General features: G+C 42.0%; 1 protein-coding gene across 2 annotated transcripts in view; it reads left to right on the plus strand.

The window, feature by feature from the left end:
* slc13a3 (solute carrier family 13 member 3) overlaps positions 1-19,628 on the plus strand; it is a 65,408-nt gene that overhangs the window by 10,962 nt on the left and 34,818 nt on the right. The window contains exons 4-7 of one of the 2 annotated variants that reach the window (XM_068048530.1): positions 63-120; positions 3,425-3,610; positions 14,364-14,489; positions 17,150-17,245. In XM_068048530.1, coding sequence (XP_067904631.1) covers positions 63-120; positions 3,425-3,610; positions 14,364-14,489; positions 17,150-17,245 — 466 coding nt within the window. Of the gene's footprint in view, positions 1-62; positions 121-3,421; positions 3,611-14,363; positions 14,490-17,149; positions 17,246-19,628 lie in introns of both variants that reach the window. The other variant, XM_068048529.1, reaches the window with a different exon arrangement.

Genomic DNA, 19,628 nt, shown 5'->3' on the forward strand with positions numbered 1-19,628 from the left:
ATACCTGCTTTACAAAATTGAATAAAATAGAATTTTCTGCTCCCTCTCTTTTTCTTCCCCAGATAATACTTCAAAGGAACCATCACCCAATGAGGTGTCATGTTTTATTTCTGACGACAGGTACTGTGTTAAAAGTATTATGTACAAAATGGTAGTGGAGGTTGAATGCACTCTAAGCTGACTGTTAGGAATAAGTTATTTATTCTAAAAGAAAAAGCCCTTCAATGGGTCTTTAATCTTTTTAGTACAAAGTAACAGTTTCAATGTGTTTCAGTCATATTTGCAAAAGAAACATAATGGAACCAAAAAAGTAAGCTTAGGAGCTATAAGAGGGTCTCATCAATAGCCTTGATGTGAAATTGCACTTTGCCATGTTAATGTACAAACACTTCAAATATTCGCATTAAATTCTTTTGTCTGCTGTTTAACATGGGTTGATGTGTTTATCTTAAAACTAATAAACTCTTTTATTCTAACATTCGACAGAGGAATACCTGTCGTTGCAGAAAATGTCTAATTATGGTCTAAGAATACCCTTTTCTCATTTTGTCAACTGATAGATACACTTTGCATTATCCATGCAAATAATGGCCTAACCCTACATATAAGCACTGTTAGCTTCTGCCACTCTGACCTTTGAACTCACCAACTCTGCCATCACCTGCTCAGATGCTTTGATTGTTTTCCTCTGAGCTTAAGCTCCCTTACAACATTATAAGACATGCCCCATCCAATTCTTCCATCCAGAAAGATCCATTGCTGCATTTAATGTTTCTGAAACAATTTTAGTATTTCCGCCTCTACAGTTCTGCCCAGAAGACTACTCCAAGTGTTGTTCATTCTTTGTGCAACGAAGGATGGCTCGCTATCACTCAGTTTGATCTGTGCCTCCTTATCCTACTCCCACATTTTTAATTTAATATAGTATTACTGATTATCTTTTTCTATACCATTGCATGTTGTATCTACATCTATAAGATCACATTTCAAATGTCTCCTTGCCAGGCTGAAAAGGCTGTTTTCCAATATTTCCTCATAGCCAAGATTCCTGAGATTAGAGATCAATGCTGTGACTCTTTGCAATGCTTAAATGTCTCTCTTGTTTCTTAGTGACCAGAACGGGACACAGTAGTTAAGGTTCAGTCTGACCAGAGCCCTTCACAGTATGATCATAACATCCTATGACCTGAATTCTAAACAGTATAACCAGTAAATGTTCTTTAACTTCTATCCGCTGGATTAAACCATTTTTAAAAAATTCCCACCACATTTGGGTTCCCTACTGCTCCAACAGCCTCCAGTTCTATCACCTTCTTTCTAATGCTTACCTTTGTCCTATGCTATTCTCCCTCTCTCGCTGTCTCTCTCAGCAGAAAATGTTCTATGTCATACTGCAATACTAATATTCTGTAGCTGTCCTATTGGTTATTGACTAGTTCAGTATTTGTCACTTGGACAAATGTGGATTAATTAAAGGAAAGCCAGCACAGATTTGTTAAGAGCAAATTGTGTTTAACTAACTTGCTTGAGTATTTTGATGAGATAACAGAGAGGGTTGATGAGGGTCATGCAGTTGGTGTAGTGTACATGAATTTCCAAAAGACATTTGATAAAGTGTCATCAAAGTTAAAGGCAGTGGAGTAAAAGGGACAGTGGCAGCATGGATACGAAGTTGGCTGAGTGACAGGAAACTGAGAGTAGTGGTGAACGGTTGGTTTTCAGACTGGAGAAAGATAGCTAGTGGGGCTCCCCAGGAGTCAGTGTTGGGACTGCTGCTTTTCTTGACCTATCTTCATGACCTATACTTAGGTATACAGGGTACAATTTCAGAATTTGCAGATGAGACAAACTTGGAAGTATTGTGAACTATGAGAAGGATAGTAATAAAGTGGTTTGGCGGCACGGTGGCGCAGTGGTTAGCACTGCAGCCTCACAGCTCCAGCGACCCGGGTTCAATTCTGGGTACTGCCTGTGTGGAGTTTGCAAGTTCTCCCTGTGTCTGCGTGGGTTTTCTCCGGGTGCTCCGGTTTCCTCCCACAAGCCAAAAGACTTGCAGGTTGGTAGGTAAATTGGCCATTATAAATTGCCACTAGTATAGGTAGGTGGTAGGGAAATATAGGGACGGGTGGGGATGTGGTAGGAATATGGGATTAGTGTAGCATTAGTATAAATGGGTGGTTGATGGTCGGCACAGACTCGGTGGGCCGAAGGGCCTGTTTCAGTGCTGTATCTCTAAACAGTAAACTTCAAGAGGACATGGACAGGCTGATGGAATGGGCAGTCAAGTGGCAGATGAAATTTAATACAGAGAAGTGTGAAGTGATTCATTTTGGCAGGAAGAATGAGGAGAGGCAATATAAAATAAAGGATAAAATTCAAAAGGGGGTGCAGGAGCAGAGGGACCTGGGAATATATATGCACAAATAATTGAAGGAGGCAGGGCAGGTTGAGAAAGTGGTTTACAAAGCATAAGGGATCCTGGGCTTTATAAATATGGGCATACAGCACAAAAGCAAGGAAGTAATGATGAACCTTTATAAAACACTGGTTCGGCCTCAACTGGAGTATTGTGTCCAATTATGGCACCACACTTTAGTAAGGATGTGAAGCCATTAGAGAGCGTGCAGAAAATAAATCACGAGAATAGTTCCAGGGATGAGGAACTTCAGTTATGTGGATAAATTGGAGAAGCCGGGGCTGTTCTCCTTGGAAAGAAGATTAAGAGGAGATTTGATAGTAGTTTTCAAAATTCTGAGGGGGTCTAGGCAGTGTAGACATGGAGAAACTGTTCCCATTGACAGAAGGGTCAAGAATCAGAGGACAACAATTTAAGGTGATGGGCAAAAGAAGCAACCACGTCATGAGGAAGAACCTTTTTACGCAGTGCGTGGCTAGGATCTGGAATTCTCTGCCTGAGAGGGTTGTGGAGGGAGATTCAATCGAGGCCTTCAAAAGAGAATTGGATAATTATCTGAAGTGAAAAAGTTGCAGGGCTATAGGGAAAAGGCGGGGTAGTGGGACTAGGTGAGTTGGTCTTGTAGACAGTTGGCATGGACGCGATGGAGCAAATGGCCTCTTCTGTGCTGTTACCATTCTATGATTCTATAAAATCTCATCTTGAAAATGCAATTTGCCTTTTGAATACTTTTGACTTATGTAAGATCTTACTAAAATCCTTTTTAATTGCTACAGTTGTCTGACTTCTCTCTGATCTGTAGGTATTGCATTTACTGTAATTTTTATGTATCTTATATAGTCTGGCGTTTTTGCTTTATGCATTCATCGGTATATACACATGATACTGCTCTGGCTAGTAACTTATGTTAAGCTGTTGCTACTGACACCTGGAACTTTTGCATTAACATTAAATATGCTAACTAGAGCCGCTGTCTGATGCGAAACTTTTGCTTTCCTTCCCCAGCAGTGACCATCCACAGAAATCTGAGACTGATGTTAATTTTACATTAGATCAACAGAAGAAGGAAAAGGCGAACCAGAAGAGGCTCTGGAAGGGCTTCCTTATCTGCATTCCTTATGCTGCAAGTATCGGAGGCACTGCCACGCTGACTGGAACAACACCAAACCTGCTTCTACTCGGGCAGCTGAAAACGTAAAATGATGATAAGGACCTTTCAATTTAAAAGAAAATGTCACTTTCACTCAGAGAAGCTGCAAGGATGGTTGGTGAGAGAAGTGAAAGTATTGCCCAGGTGCATTAGGAGGTGCCCATCTGAGGTTGGGCTGAAAGTGCATTGTTAAGGCAGAGCAGAAGCTTTACTCTGCATCTAACTTGTATTATACTTAAACTGAGATTACTTCTGAAGCTGGGTGTTTCTGGGAAATTCTGCAGGATTTCGCAAACAAACGGAAATTTCACAAATAGTTAAAGTAACAAGCACGCTAGTGACACAGCTGGTTAGGGCAATAGACAGCTAAACCAGACAGATCATAAAAATTCCTGAGTTGAATCATCTATCAGGGTTATGTTAGGTGGTACAAAGGCATTTTCTGTTTTTAGTTAAGTTAGGTGGTCTCACCTAGAAAGAAGATAGTGAGGCTACAGTTAGCTTCCCAAATTAGGAAGGGGAAATTGGCCAGGGAACGCCATTTCTTATTGCTATCCAATGATCTTGGGAACATGATCTGCACTGCCAGAGATAAAGATTTTTATTTAAATAAAAGAAAACAAATACTTCCTACTTACTAAGGGAACCATCGGGAGGCACTTTGGAATTGGGACCCATCACCTTCCCCAGAACTGGTAATCTTGGCTATAACGTATGGCATGTGTCTCAAGGTGGGTGCCCTAGATACTCCCCTAGTGGCCCAGGCACTCTCCAGTAGCAATAAAATGCATGGACCTCCCCCTCACCCTACAATCATTGGTGGCATCATCAGTGGCCGAGGTATAGAATACAAAAGCAGGGATGTAATGCTGGAACTGTAGAATATAATACGCTGGTTCGGCCACAGTTGGAGTTTTGCGTACAGTTCTGGTCACCATATTACAGGAAAGACATAGTTGATCTGGAGAGAGTGCAGAGGAGATTTACAAGAATGTTGCCAGGGCTTGAAAGTTGCAGCTATGAGGAAAGATTGGACAGGCTAGGGTTGTTTTCCTTAGAACAGAGGAGGCTGAGGGGTGACTTAATTGAGGTGTACACAATTATGAGGGGTCTAGATACAGTAGACAGGAAGGACCTGTTTCCCCTAGCAGAGAGGTCAATTACCAGGGGGCACAGATTTAAGATGATTGGTAGAAGGATTAGAGGGGACATGGGAAAAAACTTCTTCAGCCAGAGGGTAGTGAGTGTCTGGAATTCACTGCCAGGAATGATGGTGGAGGCAGAAACCCTTAATTCTTTTAAAATGCACCTGGACATGCACCTGAAGTACTGTAACCTGCAAGGCTATGGACCAGGTGCTGGAAGGTGGCATTAGATTGGGTGGCTAGTTTTTTGGCCAGCACAGACACGACGGGCTGAAGGCCTCCTTCTGTGCTATAACTTTTCTATTAAGATCCTCCCATAGATTTGCAGCCCCAATGGGCATTGCTTCTGCTGAAGGTGTGTGTCCCTTTAAAAGACTATTAGCTTTAATTGTTATACATTCTTAAACTCAATGCTCGGGCCAGTTACAGTTCCAACTGTTGCTTCTTGTTTTCTTAAATGTTGTTACTGAAGTCAGTTAGAAGTTAGAGATGTTCTATCTGCTGTGTTAGTAAGGGTTTTTAAAAACAATTAGCTTTCTTTCTAACTTGTAAGAAATTGTTTGCGCCTGTAACAAAATGTGATATTTTCAGCCTGTTGTCTGGCACAATGTAGAATTATTAGGTTAAAAATTCAACAGCCTTCCAAAATAGAAGTGAGCATCATGATTAATCCGTGTCTGTTCAAAGTAATGCAGGCAGCCTGCAAACTTTGTACTGCTGGCTTATTTAAATAATAGCGCTGTGCTGCCCAGTGCTAAATGTGTTGTTGAGTGGCTGAATGTTTCAGCAGGGGGTCCAAGTTCATTCTAGGTTTGTACCACTTAAAGCTAGCCAGCACTACTCAAAGCCAGCCTGTCACTCTTAAAGGTGGGGTGCATTCTGGCATGCTTTAGGTACTGGAAGCCATTGTGGAAGAGTGTTTGACCTACAGGAAGAATGAAGATGGTGCAAAACGTCAGCGAGCAGGCTCCTAAATTTTCTGATACAGCACTCAATGCCCTAGTGCAGGAGGTGGACAGGAGGAATGATACCTTGTATCTACTTGGGGGGGTGGGGGGGCGGGGAAGTGCGCACATAAGAGACCCTCCAGATATGTGCTTAGAAGGGAATGGGAGCAGATAATCACAGAGAACAATGTGAACAGTGTCACCTCAAGGACTTGGATGCAGTGCTGCAAGACATTTAATAACCTTACAAGAGTAGTCAAGGTCAGTGAATTCATCCTCAACTGACATATGCTTACAATTCAACCACTGGCCTCAGACACCCTGCTCAATGCACCACACCCCCTTCACTCACTAATCAGCATTCTCTATCAGGCAAGACTCATACCTCATACTCATCACTTCAGCTTGCCCTCTTACACTTAGCACTGCTGCAATTCTCATACCCACATCTCAGTTTGTGTACAATGCCAGCTAATCAACTATGGAGCTACATCACCCAAACACGTTGCATCACACTGACTGACTCACTTCCCTCTCTCTTGTAGGACAAGGTGGCGCATAACGGGAGACAGCAGCACATATGCGGCGGGGGACAGGCACGACTGTATGTTCTCATCCCCATGGAGGAGATGGTGGTTGCCATAATTGAAGTGGCAATCGCTGAGGCCGTAGCCAGCGATGGGGCTGAGACCATAGAAGATGATGGTATATTCCTACCTAATCTTGCTTCTCATATCTCACTTTCTCCTCATCCCACAATCCCTGCTGAGTTTCAAGCTGTAGCTGATGTAAGCATTGACCTATTGCTTTTCCCCCTCCTCCCTTCACCACAAACATACTCCCGTGCCTTTCTCCTTCCAGCTACCCAAGAAATTCCCCCTGGCCAGGCAGTGATGCGGGAGCTTGAAGGCCAAGAGAAGCTGATGATGAAGAAACACCATCACGCCATGTCACACTTGCAGCCACCAGCTCAGATACTGACACTGCTTGCATATTAGAGGATTAGAGGGTAGCATAGAGGTGAGACGTGCATGTAGTGAGTCACTAGGCAGGAGTGGCCTGCGGCCAGGACAAGGGGAAAGGATAGTGTGGGTGCCAGCTCCCCAGAGGGCGAGGTCACACACAGGTTCTGTTGCAGAGGACTCACATGAGGATTTCGATGAGGCAGTGTACAGGAAAAGACTGATGAGCATGTACACAGAAATGCTTTTATATTGGCAGGCCTGCCAGAAAGCCTGCTGTCACTGTTAAGGAGCATGGAGGCGTCCAGTTCCAACTTGGTACAGGCCTTAGCGCAGAGCTTGAACCCATCCTTTCCAGTGTGGAAGTGGTGGCCAACTCCGTGAGAACACTTGCAGACCCAACCATGATGCACCGACGAAGGGCCGATGTCTCAGCTTCCATTGCAGCACAAGCAGAAGCCACCTAGTGTCTGAGTGCTGCAATGGATAGTCACACTGCGGTCATGAAATCTCGGCTTGTTGCCATCCAGGCTCAGACTGCTGCCATCATGGCTGTAGTTACCAGTGTGCAAAGGAGCTTTCATGGTCTCACAGCAGTCCAGCAATCTGTGCTCCAGTAGATTACTAGGATTGCTGAGGGGCCGCTCCTGCGGAGGAGCAGTGGCTCCGTGGAGCAGGAACCTGCCGTCCTTTCTCAGGATGGCTGCATTTTGACTCACACCACTGCCACTCCATCAGTAACCCTGCTATTAACATGCATCCCAGACTGCTGCCGTCTATGCTGAGGTGCTGCAGCCCAAAGCCAGCCCTTCCAAGCCTAGAACTGCTTAAGTGCATCCTGCAAGGCCATTTGCATTCTCCCGCTGTGAAAGTCAGCAGCCATCCACCAGCCACGCTGTGTAGGATCACTAGGCCAGCAAAGGCATCCGCAAGACAGGCACTAAGGGAATGCACAAGGAAATATTGTAATATTGGATGTTTTGTTGGATAAAGTTGATATGGAATGGTTGCAGATGACACACTAACCCCTCCTGGCTTTGGTAAGAGATGCGCTCCCATAAGACCCACGTGAATAAGGCTTCCTGCTGGGAAGCCCTCTCCCCCTCTTCCCTTCCCTCTTCCAGCAGCTTGCCCTATTCTTTGCTGCCTCTGTTCTATCTCCCTCTTACGCTGATGCCTGAGGAGAATTGCAACAATAGCACCCGTAACTGGGAGCAATTGGTTTACCCAGAACCCTTGCAGCGAGATGGTGGCATACTGGTATTGTTGCTGGACTAGCAATCCAGAGGTCCAGGCTAATGCTCTGGAGAAATGGGTTCAAATCCCATGGCAGAATTAAATTAAATTAATAAATCTGCAATTAAAAAGCTAGTCTCAGTAATGGTGACCATGAAACTATTTTCAATTATAGTAAAAACCCATCTGGTTCACTAATGTCCTTTGGGGAAGGAAATCTGCCACCCTTACCTGGTCTGGCCTACATGTGACTCAGACCCACAGCAATGTGGTTGACCCTTAAATGCCCGCTGAAATGGCCCAGCAAGCCACTCAATTGCCAAGGACAATTAGCGATGGGCAACAAATGCTGCCCTTGCCAGCGACGCCCACATCCCATGAAAGAATAAAAAAAAACAACCAATGCCTCCTTCACGTGCAGCACCACTCCATTCCCCACAGACTTCATCAACTGTAACCAACTCCTCAAAATACCCAGCACTTCCACTAACTCAAACTGAGCCAGTAGAAAGTAATTAGCAACTAACCTGAAAGTTATTGATGATCCCTTTAAATAGCATTGGTGGGGAGTTCTTACTGCTGCTGAGCGCAGCATGGTCTGCCTAGCTGCATACTTCCAGACCACGCTCCTAATGCCCGCGCTAGTGTCCTCACCAAGATAGCATTTAACATGCACTGTGCCAGAAGTGCATCTGTCCAGTGCAGATGCCATTTTGGTAAGAAAATGGCACCAGTAATGCCAAAACTAAGGGCACTATGAAGCTCAAATTTTAACGCTGGACTTTGTAACATGATTATGTTTTAAAAACTGTGATTTTTAAAAGTTTAAGATGGCGTCAGAGAAGACAAGTGACCTCACATCAACTCTGCTTAAAGACAAGACAGGAATCTTGGTTACCAGGAGAACAGATCAAAGAATTGTTTTGAAAAACAGAGACTGAAGGGGTAAAACACCTTAAGAACAATGGGTTTCACCCTCCCAGAGTTTCGGATCGTAAACAAGGAGTCAGTAATTCTGAAGATGCTAACACCTGGAAAAAATGGACAGCCTGGGTGACTGTGCTGAAGCCAGAGTTCTGGACTTTGCCTAATGGAAAAGGACAATGAGTGATTGACTTTTGATTTGAGATAAATGTAACAGATTTTATGAAGCCAGATAGCCTGTAAGAAAGAAGGAAGACCAGTGGTAGCAGCCTCAGAACAGGCTGTAAGAAAGCAAGACAATCAGGGTGATAGCCTCAAGGGACAGAGAGAGGGAAAACCTGCTCTCAGAAAAAAACTGATACAGCAAAATGCTGCGAAGACTTGAATCTGTTTTGAAAGTTGAGGTTTGTGGAGAAGTAAAAGCCCAATAGGATCACCAACAATCACTTTATTCATGGACGTTCAGGTCAAAAGTGCTCAGAGAATGAGCAGTGGCAAGTAACATTCGCGTCACACACGTGTGAGGCAATGACCATCTCAAACAAGAGAGAAGCTACTACCTCCCCTTGACATTCAATGGCAATACCATTGCTGACTCCCCCACTGTCAACATCCTGGGGGTTACCATTGACTAGAAACTGAACTGGAACCAGCCACATAAATGCTGTGGCTGCAAGAACAGGTCTGACTCCCCAAAGCCTGTCCACCATCTGCAAGGCACAAGTCAGGAGTGTGATCGAGTACTGTCTACTTGCCTGGATGGGTGCAGCTCCAACAACACTCAAGAAGCTCAACATCATCCAGGACAAAGCAACCCCCTTGATTGGCACCCCATCCACCACCCTCAATATTCACTCCCTCTACCACCCACCCACAGTAGCAGCAGTGTGTACCATCTACAAGACGCACTGCAGCAACTCACCAACGTTCCTTCAACAGCACCTTCCAAACCCGCGGCCCTTACCACCTAGAAGGACAAGAGTAACAGATGCATTGGAACACCACCACCTGCAAGTTCCTCTCCAAGCCACACACCAGCCTGACTTGGAAGTATATCGCCGTTCCTTCACTATCACCGGGTCAAAATCCTGGCAATCCCTTCCTAATAGGACTGTGGGTGAGCCCATACCCCAAGGACTGCAGCGGTTCAAGAAGGCAGCTCACTACCACCTTCTCAAGGGCAATTAGGGATGGACAATAAATGCTGGCCTAGCCAGCGATGCCCACGTTCCACGAAAGGTCTTGGAGATCCAACTCACTGCAACTGGGAGGAGTTCGGGACTTTTAACTACAAAGGTTTCGCCATCAAAGAGGACTGTGCTGTGTGAGGTGTCCAGGTCTTTTAATAAGTAAATAAAATACCTTTCTTTGTAATTTGGAAGTACTATTTAATTAATGGGAATTTCTTTTAGTTTAGTTGTAACAATAAAATTCTTAAAACGTGAAATCTTGCTGTGTAATTCTTTATATTGGTCTGGGGATTCATATCTCGTATATTAACTTTGACGGTCTCACTAAGGTCTAACAACTAGCAGATCTCCCATGATATTCTTCATGGTGGGTCAGAGGTTATGCTATTATGAAGAGGGAAGGTGAAGTAAGGGCAGGATGTATGTCTTCAGTGGAGGAAGTTTTGAAGAGTTTTGTTCAGAGATGCTCTACAATGGGAAGACCAAATGTAGATTGGGTGACGTGTTTGAAGACTGAACGCAGGTTTTCTGCAAACATAAGGCTTAGTCCACAAACATGACTCCGAGCTTCCAGTTACCTGTCATTTTAACTTTCCACCTCGCTCTCACCCTGAGCTTGCCGTCTTTGACCTCTTCCAGTGTTCTAATGAAGCTTACGTAAGTTCAAGGAACAGCACCTCATTTTTTGATTAGGCACTTTACAGCCTTCTGGATTCAACATATAATAAACAATTTCAGCCTATAATCTCTTCCCCCATATGTTTCATTATTCTTTGCAGGTTTCAGTTTGACTCTCTTGCTCTTCTCCTGTTTTTACTTATGAACGGCAGCTGTTCTGCCATTCTGCCATTCACACTTCCTCCAGTCACATCTTTTGTTTCTTTACTTGTCCCATTACCAATCTCTTTGGCCTTGTACCACCAACTCTTTTATCTCCTGTCTTCCAGGCTATCACAGACCTTCCCTTTTGTTCTTTTTCCCCCCTCCCCCCTCTCACTTGCTTAAAACCTATTACATTTCTAACTTTTCCCAGTTCTGATGAAAGGTCATCAACCTGAAATGTTAATTCTGTTTTTCTCTCCACAGATGCTGTCAGACCTGCTGAGTATTTCCATAATTTTCTGTTTTTATATCTAATTATCCCTCCTGTCCCTGTCTCTCTATTACAGCCTAACTCAGCTTGTCTCTCTGAAGCAAAACAGAGAGGCGATATCGGGGTGTGGAAGTGTATTTCATTGCATTACAAACCTTATTTTTGACATAAGAAATTTCAGTTACTGGAAAAAATGGCAAGCCAACAAGATTTTGACCTTTTAAGCAAGTTACTTCGTTCAGTTTTTCTTTGTTATTGGTAGATCATGTCACTGCTCTGAGTTACTGAGTTAGAATTCATTGCAAGAGAAAGATTTTGAAACTTTTTTGATGCAATTACATTGGTTCACTTTTTATTAATGTTTTGTCAGCTTTTTCATATTGCCCACTGATTTCTCATTTATTGCCATTTTATGAATATGAAATGTAACCAATCAGCTGCAAGAATTTTACATATAATTTGTCTATGTCATGCAAGCTGTTTGAAATGTGATGCTCAAGTTAAAGTGTTATAGCATTACGCAGAATGGTATAGAATTTTACAGCACAGAAACAGGCCATTCTTCTCAACAGGTCTATGTTTAGGCTTCACACAAGCCTCCTCCCGCCTTATTTTATCTTACCCTATCTACATATCCTCAGTTCCTTTTTCCCTCATGTATTAATCTAGCTTCCCCTTAAATGCATCAATTCTAATCACCTCAACTACTCCATGTGGTAGCAAGTTCTATTTCCTCACAACTCATTTGAGTGTAGAGGTTTCTCTTGAATTCCTTATTGGATCTATTAGTGACTATCTTATATTTATGGCCTCTAGTTTTGGACTCCACACAAATGGAAGCATTATGCCCCTGTAATGCCCACAGTGTAATGCTAAAGTGTGATTCAAAAGGTGTAACACCTAAACTGTGAGGGAGAGGAAGTTAGTGCATTATCCTGTTTCTGCAATGCTGTTATCAGATCCCATGACTTTGCACACAATAAATTGGATGATAAGCTGGTTTATAAGGACAGGGGCATTATGCCATATAATGCACAATGCATATTCTGTTGTTTAGATGAAACTGTGTTCCTTTGAGGCCACAAAGTCTAATTGTTAAATAAATAATGGGTGAGTTTATACAGAGTTAAACTCTTATTTAGGCAGCAGATCAGAATCATCCCCTTTTCCCTTTTGTCTTTTTTTTAAGTGTGAGTGGTAAGATTAATTAAGAGACTGAGAACATTCAGAGCCAGGTATTTTATGCTCATGGAAAATTTCTCTATATTTTCCAAATCACTGCTTTTTTAATTAAACTTTTGTTTAAAAGTGTTGCACAGAGATTTGAGTGTAACACTTGAAGTATAATGGCCAGGAAATGTACACTGGATATATTGCCCGTGGTTTACTACTACTGCGTTCATTAGCTTGGGATATTCTGTCTATTAAAATGAGGGAGCAGAAGATCGCAGACTGACAACCACTGTAGCAGAAACCCCAGGACATTATTCTATGGCTTCACTAGTGCAACTCTTGTGCCATTGCACATGATAGATTAGAGAATATGGTTTCCCTTCAACCTCTGTCTGTGGTCTTTATAGAACATAGAACATAGAACATACAGCACAGAACAGGCCCTTCGGCCCACAATGTTGTGCCGATCCTTTGTCCTCTGTCAAGGACAATTTAATCTATACCCCATCATTCTCCTTTATCCATATACCTATCCAAAAGCCTTTTGAAAGTCCCTAAAGTTATAGAACATAGAACATATGTTGCAGTTTCTGTCTCTACTCCTCTGGGTCTATTGTTCTTTTTCTCTCTGTTCTTTCCCCTTGTTCCTTCTGCTTTTCTTTCTTCTCTCTTCTGTGTCTCTTTTTATCTTTTTCTTTTCTTTCGGGTGGAAGATGATAAGTGATGGCAGATGGTGCAGCTGCCTTTGGAATGAGGGCTAGTATCATTGAATCATAGAACGTTTAAGGCACAGAAAGAGGCCACTTAGCCCATCGTGTCTGTGCCGGCTGAAAAATGATCCATCGATTCTAATCCCATCTTCCAGCATTTGGTTTGTAGCCCTGCAGATTACGACATTGAGGTAGGGATCAGGTGTCCCTCCATTGTTCCCTTTGTATTCCCTCACCTATTACTTCTGCTTTTGCCTTCTCATCGCTCCCATAACACCTCCCAGCCTTCACCTACCCACCTTCAATTGCCCTTCTTAATACTCCGTCACTAATATCATCATTAATGTCTTCATCATTAACTAGACAGCTCTATCAAAGAGCTGGCACAGGCAGGGTGGGTTGAATGGCCTCCTGTGCTGTATCTTCAATGATTCTGTTATTCTTCTGAACTAATCATTTAGCCTCCCCTGCTCTTTGCTCTGCTGTCACTCACATCACCATTAACCATTCATCAACTCCTATCTCCCTTTCAATTACTCCCTTCAAATGTAGAGACCAGAGACCCCTCATCCTTCAAGCTGTTTCCCTCCTAACTACCCTTCCTAACATTTTCATTCAAAACTGGCTTTGTTTACTTTCAAAATCCAATTTATGTCATTTTTTAAAAAAAACACTAAATTTTTGGGCAGGATTTTCTGGCCTGTCAGTGTGCCGGTTTCCCGACCCCCGTCTCTGGTGCTGGCCATTTTCGCTGAGGCAGGTTCGGGGCCGCAGGGCTGAGGGTCAGTAAGAGCCTTGTTAAGTGCAGTTAAAGGAGGCCGACTGAAACTTTCTCTGGTGTTACCTGATTCCAAACGATGGAAACTCTGACACCCACTTGCCTTTGGAGGGGTAAAAGGATTTAACCATACAGTAAACAACTAAAAATAGAAACTAAGAAAATAGCAAGTGACAGAGGCAATGACTGAATCCAATTACATTTCGTTTTTTAAAATGCACTGGATAAGGGAAATAATCAAAATTACTAGACAGTAACTAATATGCTCATTTGTGGCCTGTAATATTACAATTTCTGTTTGAATGATGTGGGTTGAGGGATCCCATTGAGTACTGTGCAACATAGCATAATCCAGGGAGAGAGAAAGTGAGGGAGAAAGGATTAGAAGGATATGCTGATGGATTGGGTCAGATCAAGTGAAGTGGAAGGAAGCTCCTGTGGAGCATGAACACCAGCATAGACCAGTTGGGCCAAATGGCCTGTTTCTGTGCAGTAAATTCTGTGTAGTTCTCTACTCCCTCCCAGCCTTAACTCTATTCCACTCAGCTCCTTGGATGTGGAGGATGATCCTCAAAATTTACAATTGATGCCATGTGATTTCAGAAAAAATTAAGATTTTCTTTTCCTGCTTTGTTTCAGTTATTTTCCTGGTTGCAACATGGTGAACTTTGCATCCTGGTTTATATTTTGCTGTCCTCTAGCAATCGTGTTCCTGTTCATGGGTTGGTTGTGGATCTCTTTCCTACACGGAGGACTCAACCTAAGGTAACAAAAAGGAGAAAGAAATTACATGCAATTCTGAGCTGAAATCTTCCTTGTGTGCTTTTGGTCAAAGCTTTGTCATGCCAATTACCACCTTCCCCCCCCACCCCCCTCTCTCCCAACCTCCATGAAATGTATCCCTCCAGCTGTTGAATTAAACATACCATTGGTAGAAGTTAAAGGTGTAGGTCGACCTGCTGGTCCTAATCGGCAGCCTGTGTAAATAGATATAATAACATAACATAAGGAGTAGACCATACGGCCTGTCGAACCTGCTCCCCCATTCAATATGATCATGGCTAATCTTGGGCTCCAACTCCACTTTCCTGCCCACTCCCCATATCCCTTGATTCCCTGAGAGACCAAATATGTCTCTACTTCTGCCTTAAGTATATTCTAAATATATTCAAATATATTCTGTTTTAGAACGCTAGGATGTAGTCCAACAGCTCCTGGGAATTTGTTGGATGTTAGTCCCTTGAGTTTCTCCAGTACTTTTTCTTTGTTGAAATTAATTACCTTAATTTCCTCACTCTCATTAGCCCCTAGGTTACCCATATTTCTGGTATGTAATTTGTGTCTTCTACTGTGAAGATAGACACAAAATATTTGTTCAACGTTTCTGCCATTTTCTCATTCCCCATGATAATTTCTCCTGTCACTACTTCAAAGGGACCAACATTTACTTTAGCTACTCTCTTCCTTTTGTAAAAGCTCTTACAATCTTAATTTTTATATTCTTGGCTAGTTTACTCATTCTATTTTTTGCCTTTTTAACAACTTTTTGGTGGCTTTTTTTCTGGTTTCTAAAACATTCCAATCTTTAATCGAATACTATCATTAACCTCCTTAGTAAGCCCCGGATGGATCTTTCTTGCTGCGTTTTTGTTTTTCAATGGAGTGTATTTTTGTTGAACATTATGAATTGTTTCTTTAAATGTTTCCCACTGTTTATTTACCACCATAGCTTTTAATCTATTTACCCAATCAACCTTATCCAGTTCTCCCCTTATACCTATGTAAATAGCATTGTTCAGGTTTAAGATTATTGTTTGTGATTGGAGTATGTCATTTTCAAACTTAATATGGATTTCAGTTGTATGATGATCACTGTTTGCTAGTGGATCTTTTACTATGACATTACTAATTAACCCTGCCTCATTGCACAATACTAGATCTAAAATAACTTTATCCGTCGTTGGTTCCACAAAATATTGCTCCAGGAAACTGTCAAGAAAGCATTCTACATACTCATCTTTGCCAATTTGATTGGTCGAGTCTATATGAAGATTAAAGTCCCCTATAACTATTACAGAGCCTTTGTTACAAGCTCCAATAATTTCTTGTTTAATGCTCTGTCCAATTGTATTACTACTGTTAGGGGGCCTATAAACTACTCCCACTAGCACTTTCTGACCCTTGCTATTCGTAATCTGCACCTATCCTCAGTCATCATTGATGTGTTTCACTTACTGATCATTGACCACTTATGCTCTGGAAGGGAAGGAGAGATGTCTCAACCTATTTTTAAGTAATGTTAAATAGGCGGTATCTCACCTGCTGCCTGCGAGACACTGCGCCTTGTACCCCGTCTCATTTACTTCAATAGAACTGAACGTCAAGTGGGCGTGTAATAAACAACTGATGCAATGACATCTGTTTAGCGCTGCTGCCCAAGATTAATTTCTACCCCAAGAATGGCAGGCAAGTTACAGCCTCTAATAATGCTCATCTTTGTAAATAATGCCTTTATTCATTAAAACATAGAGGCCAAGGGTACAGAGTGATTGCATGTATGCATGTCTGTATATGTATGTGTGTGTAGTAAAAGGTAATTATATATATATCTATGAAGCCATCTGTGCCATCACACACTTGCTATTTTCATATGAAGAAGGGATATGCTAGTTTGAAATAAGTTTTCTATATCAGATTTCCTTTTAATTTGTGTGGAAGGCCATTGTTTAGTGCCTAATTGCCCTTGAGAAGGTGGTGGTGAGCCACTTTCTTGACTACAACTGAGTGACTTGCTAGGCCATTTCAGAGGGCAGGTAAGAGTGAACTACATTGATGTGGGTCTGGAGTTGCATATAGACCAGATCAGATAAGGACAGCAGAATTCCTTCCCTAGAGGACTTTAGTGAACCAGATGGGATAAGATATTGCAGCATCTGTGAAAAGAGAAGCAGAGTTAACGTTTCGGGTTCCGATGAAGGGTCACTGACCCGAAACGTTAACTCTGCTTCTCTTTTCACAGATGCTGCCAGACCTGCTGAGTGGTTCCAGCATTTCTTGTTTTTATTTCAGATTTCCAGCATCCGCAGTATTTTGCTTTTATTTTAGTGGGATAAGATATTGATGTTTTTAAAAAATATACGGATATTACGTCTTTCAGGAGAGTTATAAGTAAACCTGAATTCTTTTTGGACTGTTTGTTTGGGCTTCCCCTTAGCCCATTCTCTGTGCACAGAACTGTTGCAATCTCTTATTGGATGTCTGTTGAACTCCAGTTCTAGCTAAACAAACAATACACAACTAAACAATGATTAGATTGATTACCATGAACAGCACGTCAAATTCAAAAGAAGCAGAGAGGCAAAGTTACATTGAAATTTCTTGGATAAGTTCAGTGATAATTTGGGAATTTCTTTTCCCATCTTTAGGTCATGGAGTCAGAAGAAGAAAACCGTCAACACTGAGTCTCAAGCCAGAGTGAGAACTAAAATAAAGAATGATTACGATAAACTGGGGCCATTAACGTAAGTATGGATGGTTTCACAGCGCTTTATGTTTTGCAGTGCGTTGTCGGGCAGGGATTTGTATTTGTTTCCTTGACTCCACCACCCCTGACAACTATGCAGAATACAGAGCATGTATTTAGGAATACTGCCTACTGCCCATGTGTAGTGTGTTTGGTGATTTATTGTCAACAGGTTAAGTTGCCAATGTGAGGCCGCTGCTAATAACATAGATGCATTAATGTTTTACCAAATAATAGCTCTCACTCCCACTGCTCACAATGAAAGCACCTCAGTTCAGTAACTAGTTTCTCTGAAATCCATAAATTGCATTCCCAAAATCATGTTTTGAGGGAGGCAGATTGGCCATATGGAAAACCAGGAGATCTTCTGCTTGCCACCTTCTCTCTCCCCACCCCCATCCCATGAATGTTTGTACAATGCTGTATTATCAGGTTGCAGCACAACCCACCCACCCCACCCCACTTTCCATGAGAATCCTGAAGAATCATTTTAGAGGAGCCAATTGTTCTCTCCGACCACAGCATGAACACAGTGCCAGTATCCGCCAGCTGCTGTGTAGCAGTTAATAACATATCAATGAAAGACATTCTTTAACTTCAAACAGGACAATGCAATACAATACCCAACAACAACTCTCTCCATTAAAAAAATTCAATTGAGACTTGGCTAATGTTTAGAAAAAGTAGAAAAGCAATGTGAACTGTCCAGACTTAATATAAATATAATGCACAATAGGAATTGCGGAATAAGTCGACATCTTTGTGATGTTGCTCAGGATCTACTTCTCAATGGGTGACACTCCATTGCAGATCCTATTATTAACTAGGCAAGGCTCATTAAAGGCTGAGAGAAACAAGCTGTGAGGAGCCAGTGGAATGTAGACAGTGAAAGCCAAATATTACCTTAGGGACTGGCATCAGCTGTCCTTTCTTTGCCTTATTTTGAAAATGGTCATAATATGTAGTATTATGAAAGTGCTTCCATTTTTGTTAAATTTTTTGAGGACCCGTATTGAAATGCTGGAAATGGATTCGATTTTGAATTCTGAAGATCTCATAGATGCTGGACTTTGTTTTGTTGTTGACAGTTCACTAAAAGGACACTGAGATGTTGTGTTTGAAAACAACCTTTACTGGATGTCACATGCCTTACAATAAATAAACAGCAGAAACCTTGGTTACCTGGGGAAGACATTTGCAGAGAAGTGACATGTTAAGGTTTCTAGTGGTCAGGAGGTTCAGACTTGCTGTTTGGGGTTTTGCTTCTGAGATATTGTTTTGGTTCAGTAGTGGTATGAACTGTTTTGAAGCCAGTTGAAGAACAGCCTGCCAAGGAAAAAACACCCAGCTCATCTTTCCTGCCCCTCTCTAAGAGACTCTGAGAGGAGCAATGTGTCATCTCCTCTTTCCTCCTGTCTTTGAAAAACCCAGTGTATTCAGTGTGATAACTGAAACCTTTGATGTCACATTGCTCCTGAGAAGCTGGAAGGAACCTGCCAGATTAATTCTCGATGCCACCTGAAAAGAACTGCTCCAGAAAAGATCCCAGTGATGCGTTTATGTGTATTTGGACGCCAGACCAAAAGAAACAACTGATATCTTTCCATATCTTCTCTTTTTTTCTTCAAGAATTAGCAAGTATTTGGCCAGAGTATTTTTTTTGGTCTTTTTTGTGACAGAGCTCTACAGAAAGAATTTCTTTATTTTTTTCAGTGTGTGTGGGGGGTATTTTAAAAGGGAACTTTCATATTTCAATCTGTGTGTTAATGCTTTGCTTCATTACTGGATAAGTCTTGTTTTATAATAAACTGATAATTTCATTGTTTGTTAAAGAAACCTGGTTGGTGTATTTTATTCTGGGATAAAGAGTAGAGCATGTTATTGACCGCATCGGTAACTGGGCAAACATTTAAATATATGTTGTGGCATGTGGAGAAGTGGAACTAGAAAAGGAAGTGCACTCCTCCCACCTCAGTCATAACAGTAGTGAAATTTTTTTTTCAATAGAATGGGGAGTTATTTATCCAGCAGAGAAGCTGCTGTATCCCTTGTATAAAGCTATGCATGCAAGCATTCAAACCCAAAGTTGTTTCTTTGCTGCTACGGATGCTGAGTATAGAGCTCCCCACTGTACAAAAGCTTTTTATTTCACAAAACCCAGGCTGTCTCATGCTGGTCTGCATGTTCCATATGTTAAGTTGTTAGAGGGCTTGGTGCATTGAAGGCTATGTGTAGTTTATAATTTGAGTGTCCATGGTTTCAGAGCTTCTTTTGTATATTTTACCATGTAAGTCCTTTGGAGGTCTCAATTTGTTTTTTTCTACATGTTTCACTGTAAGTAAATGCAGAACAACCACAACTGCCAGAAGGGAGACGTCTTT

Source organism: Heterodontus francisci, chromosome 16 (genome assembly GCF_036365525.1).
Source record: "Heterodontus francisci isolate sHetFra1 chromosome 16, sHetFra1.hap1, whole genome shotgun sequence".
NCBI lineage: Eukaryota > Metazoa > Chordata > Chondrichthyes > Heterodontiformes > Heterodontidae > Heterodontus > Heterodontus francisci.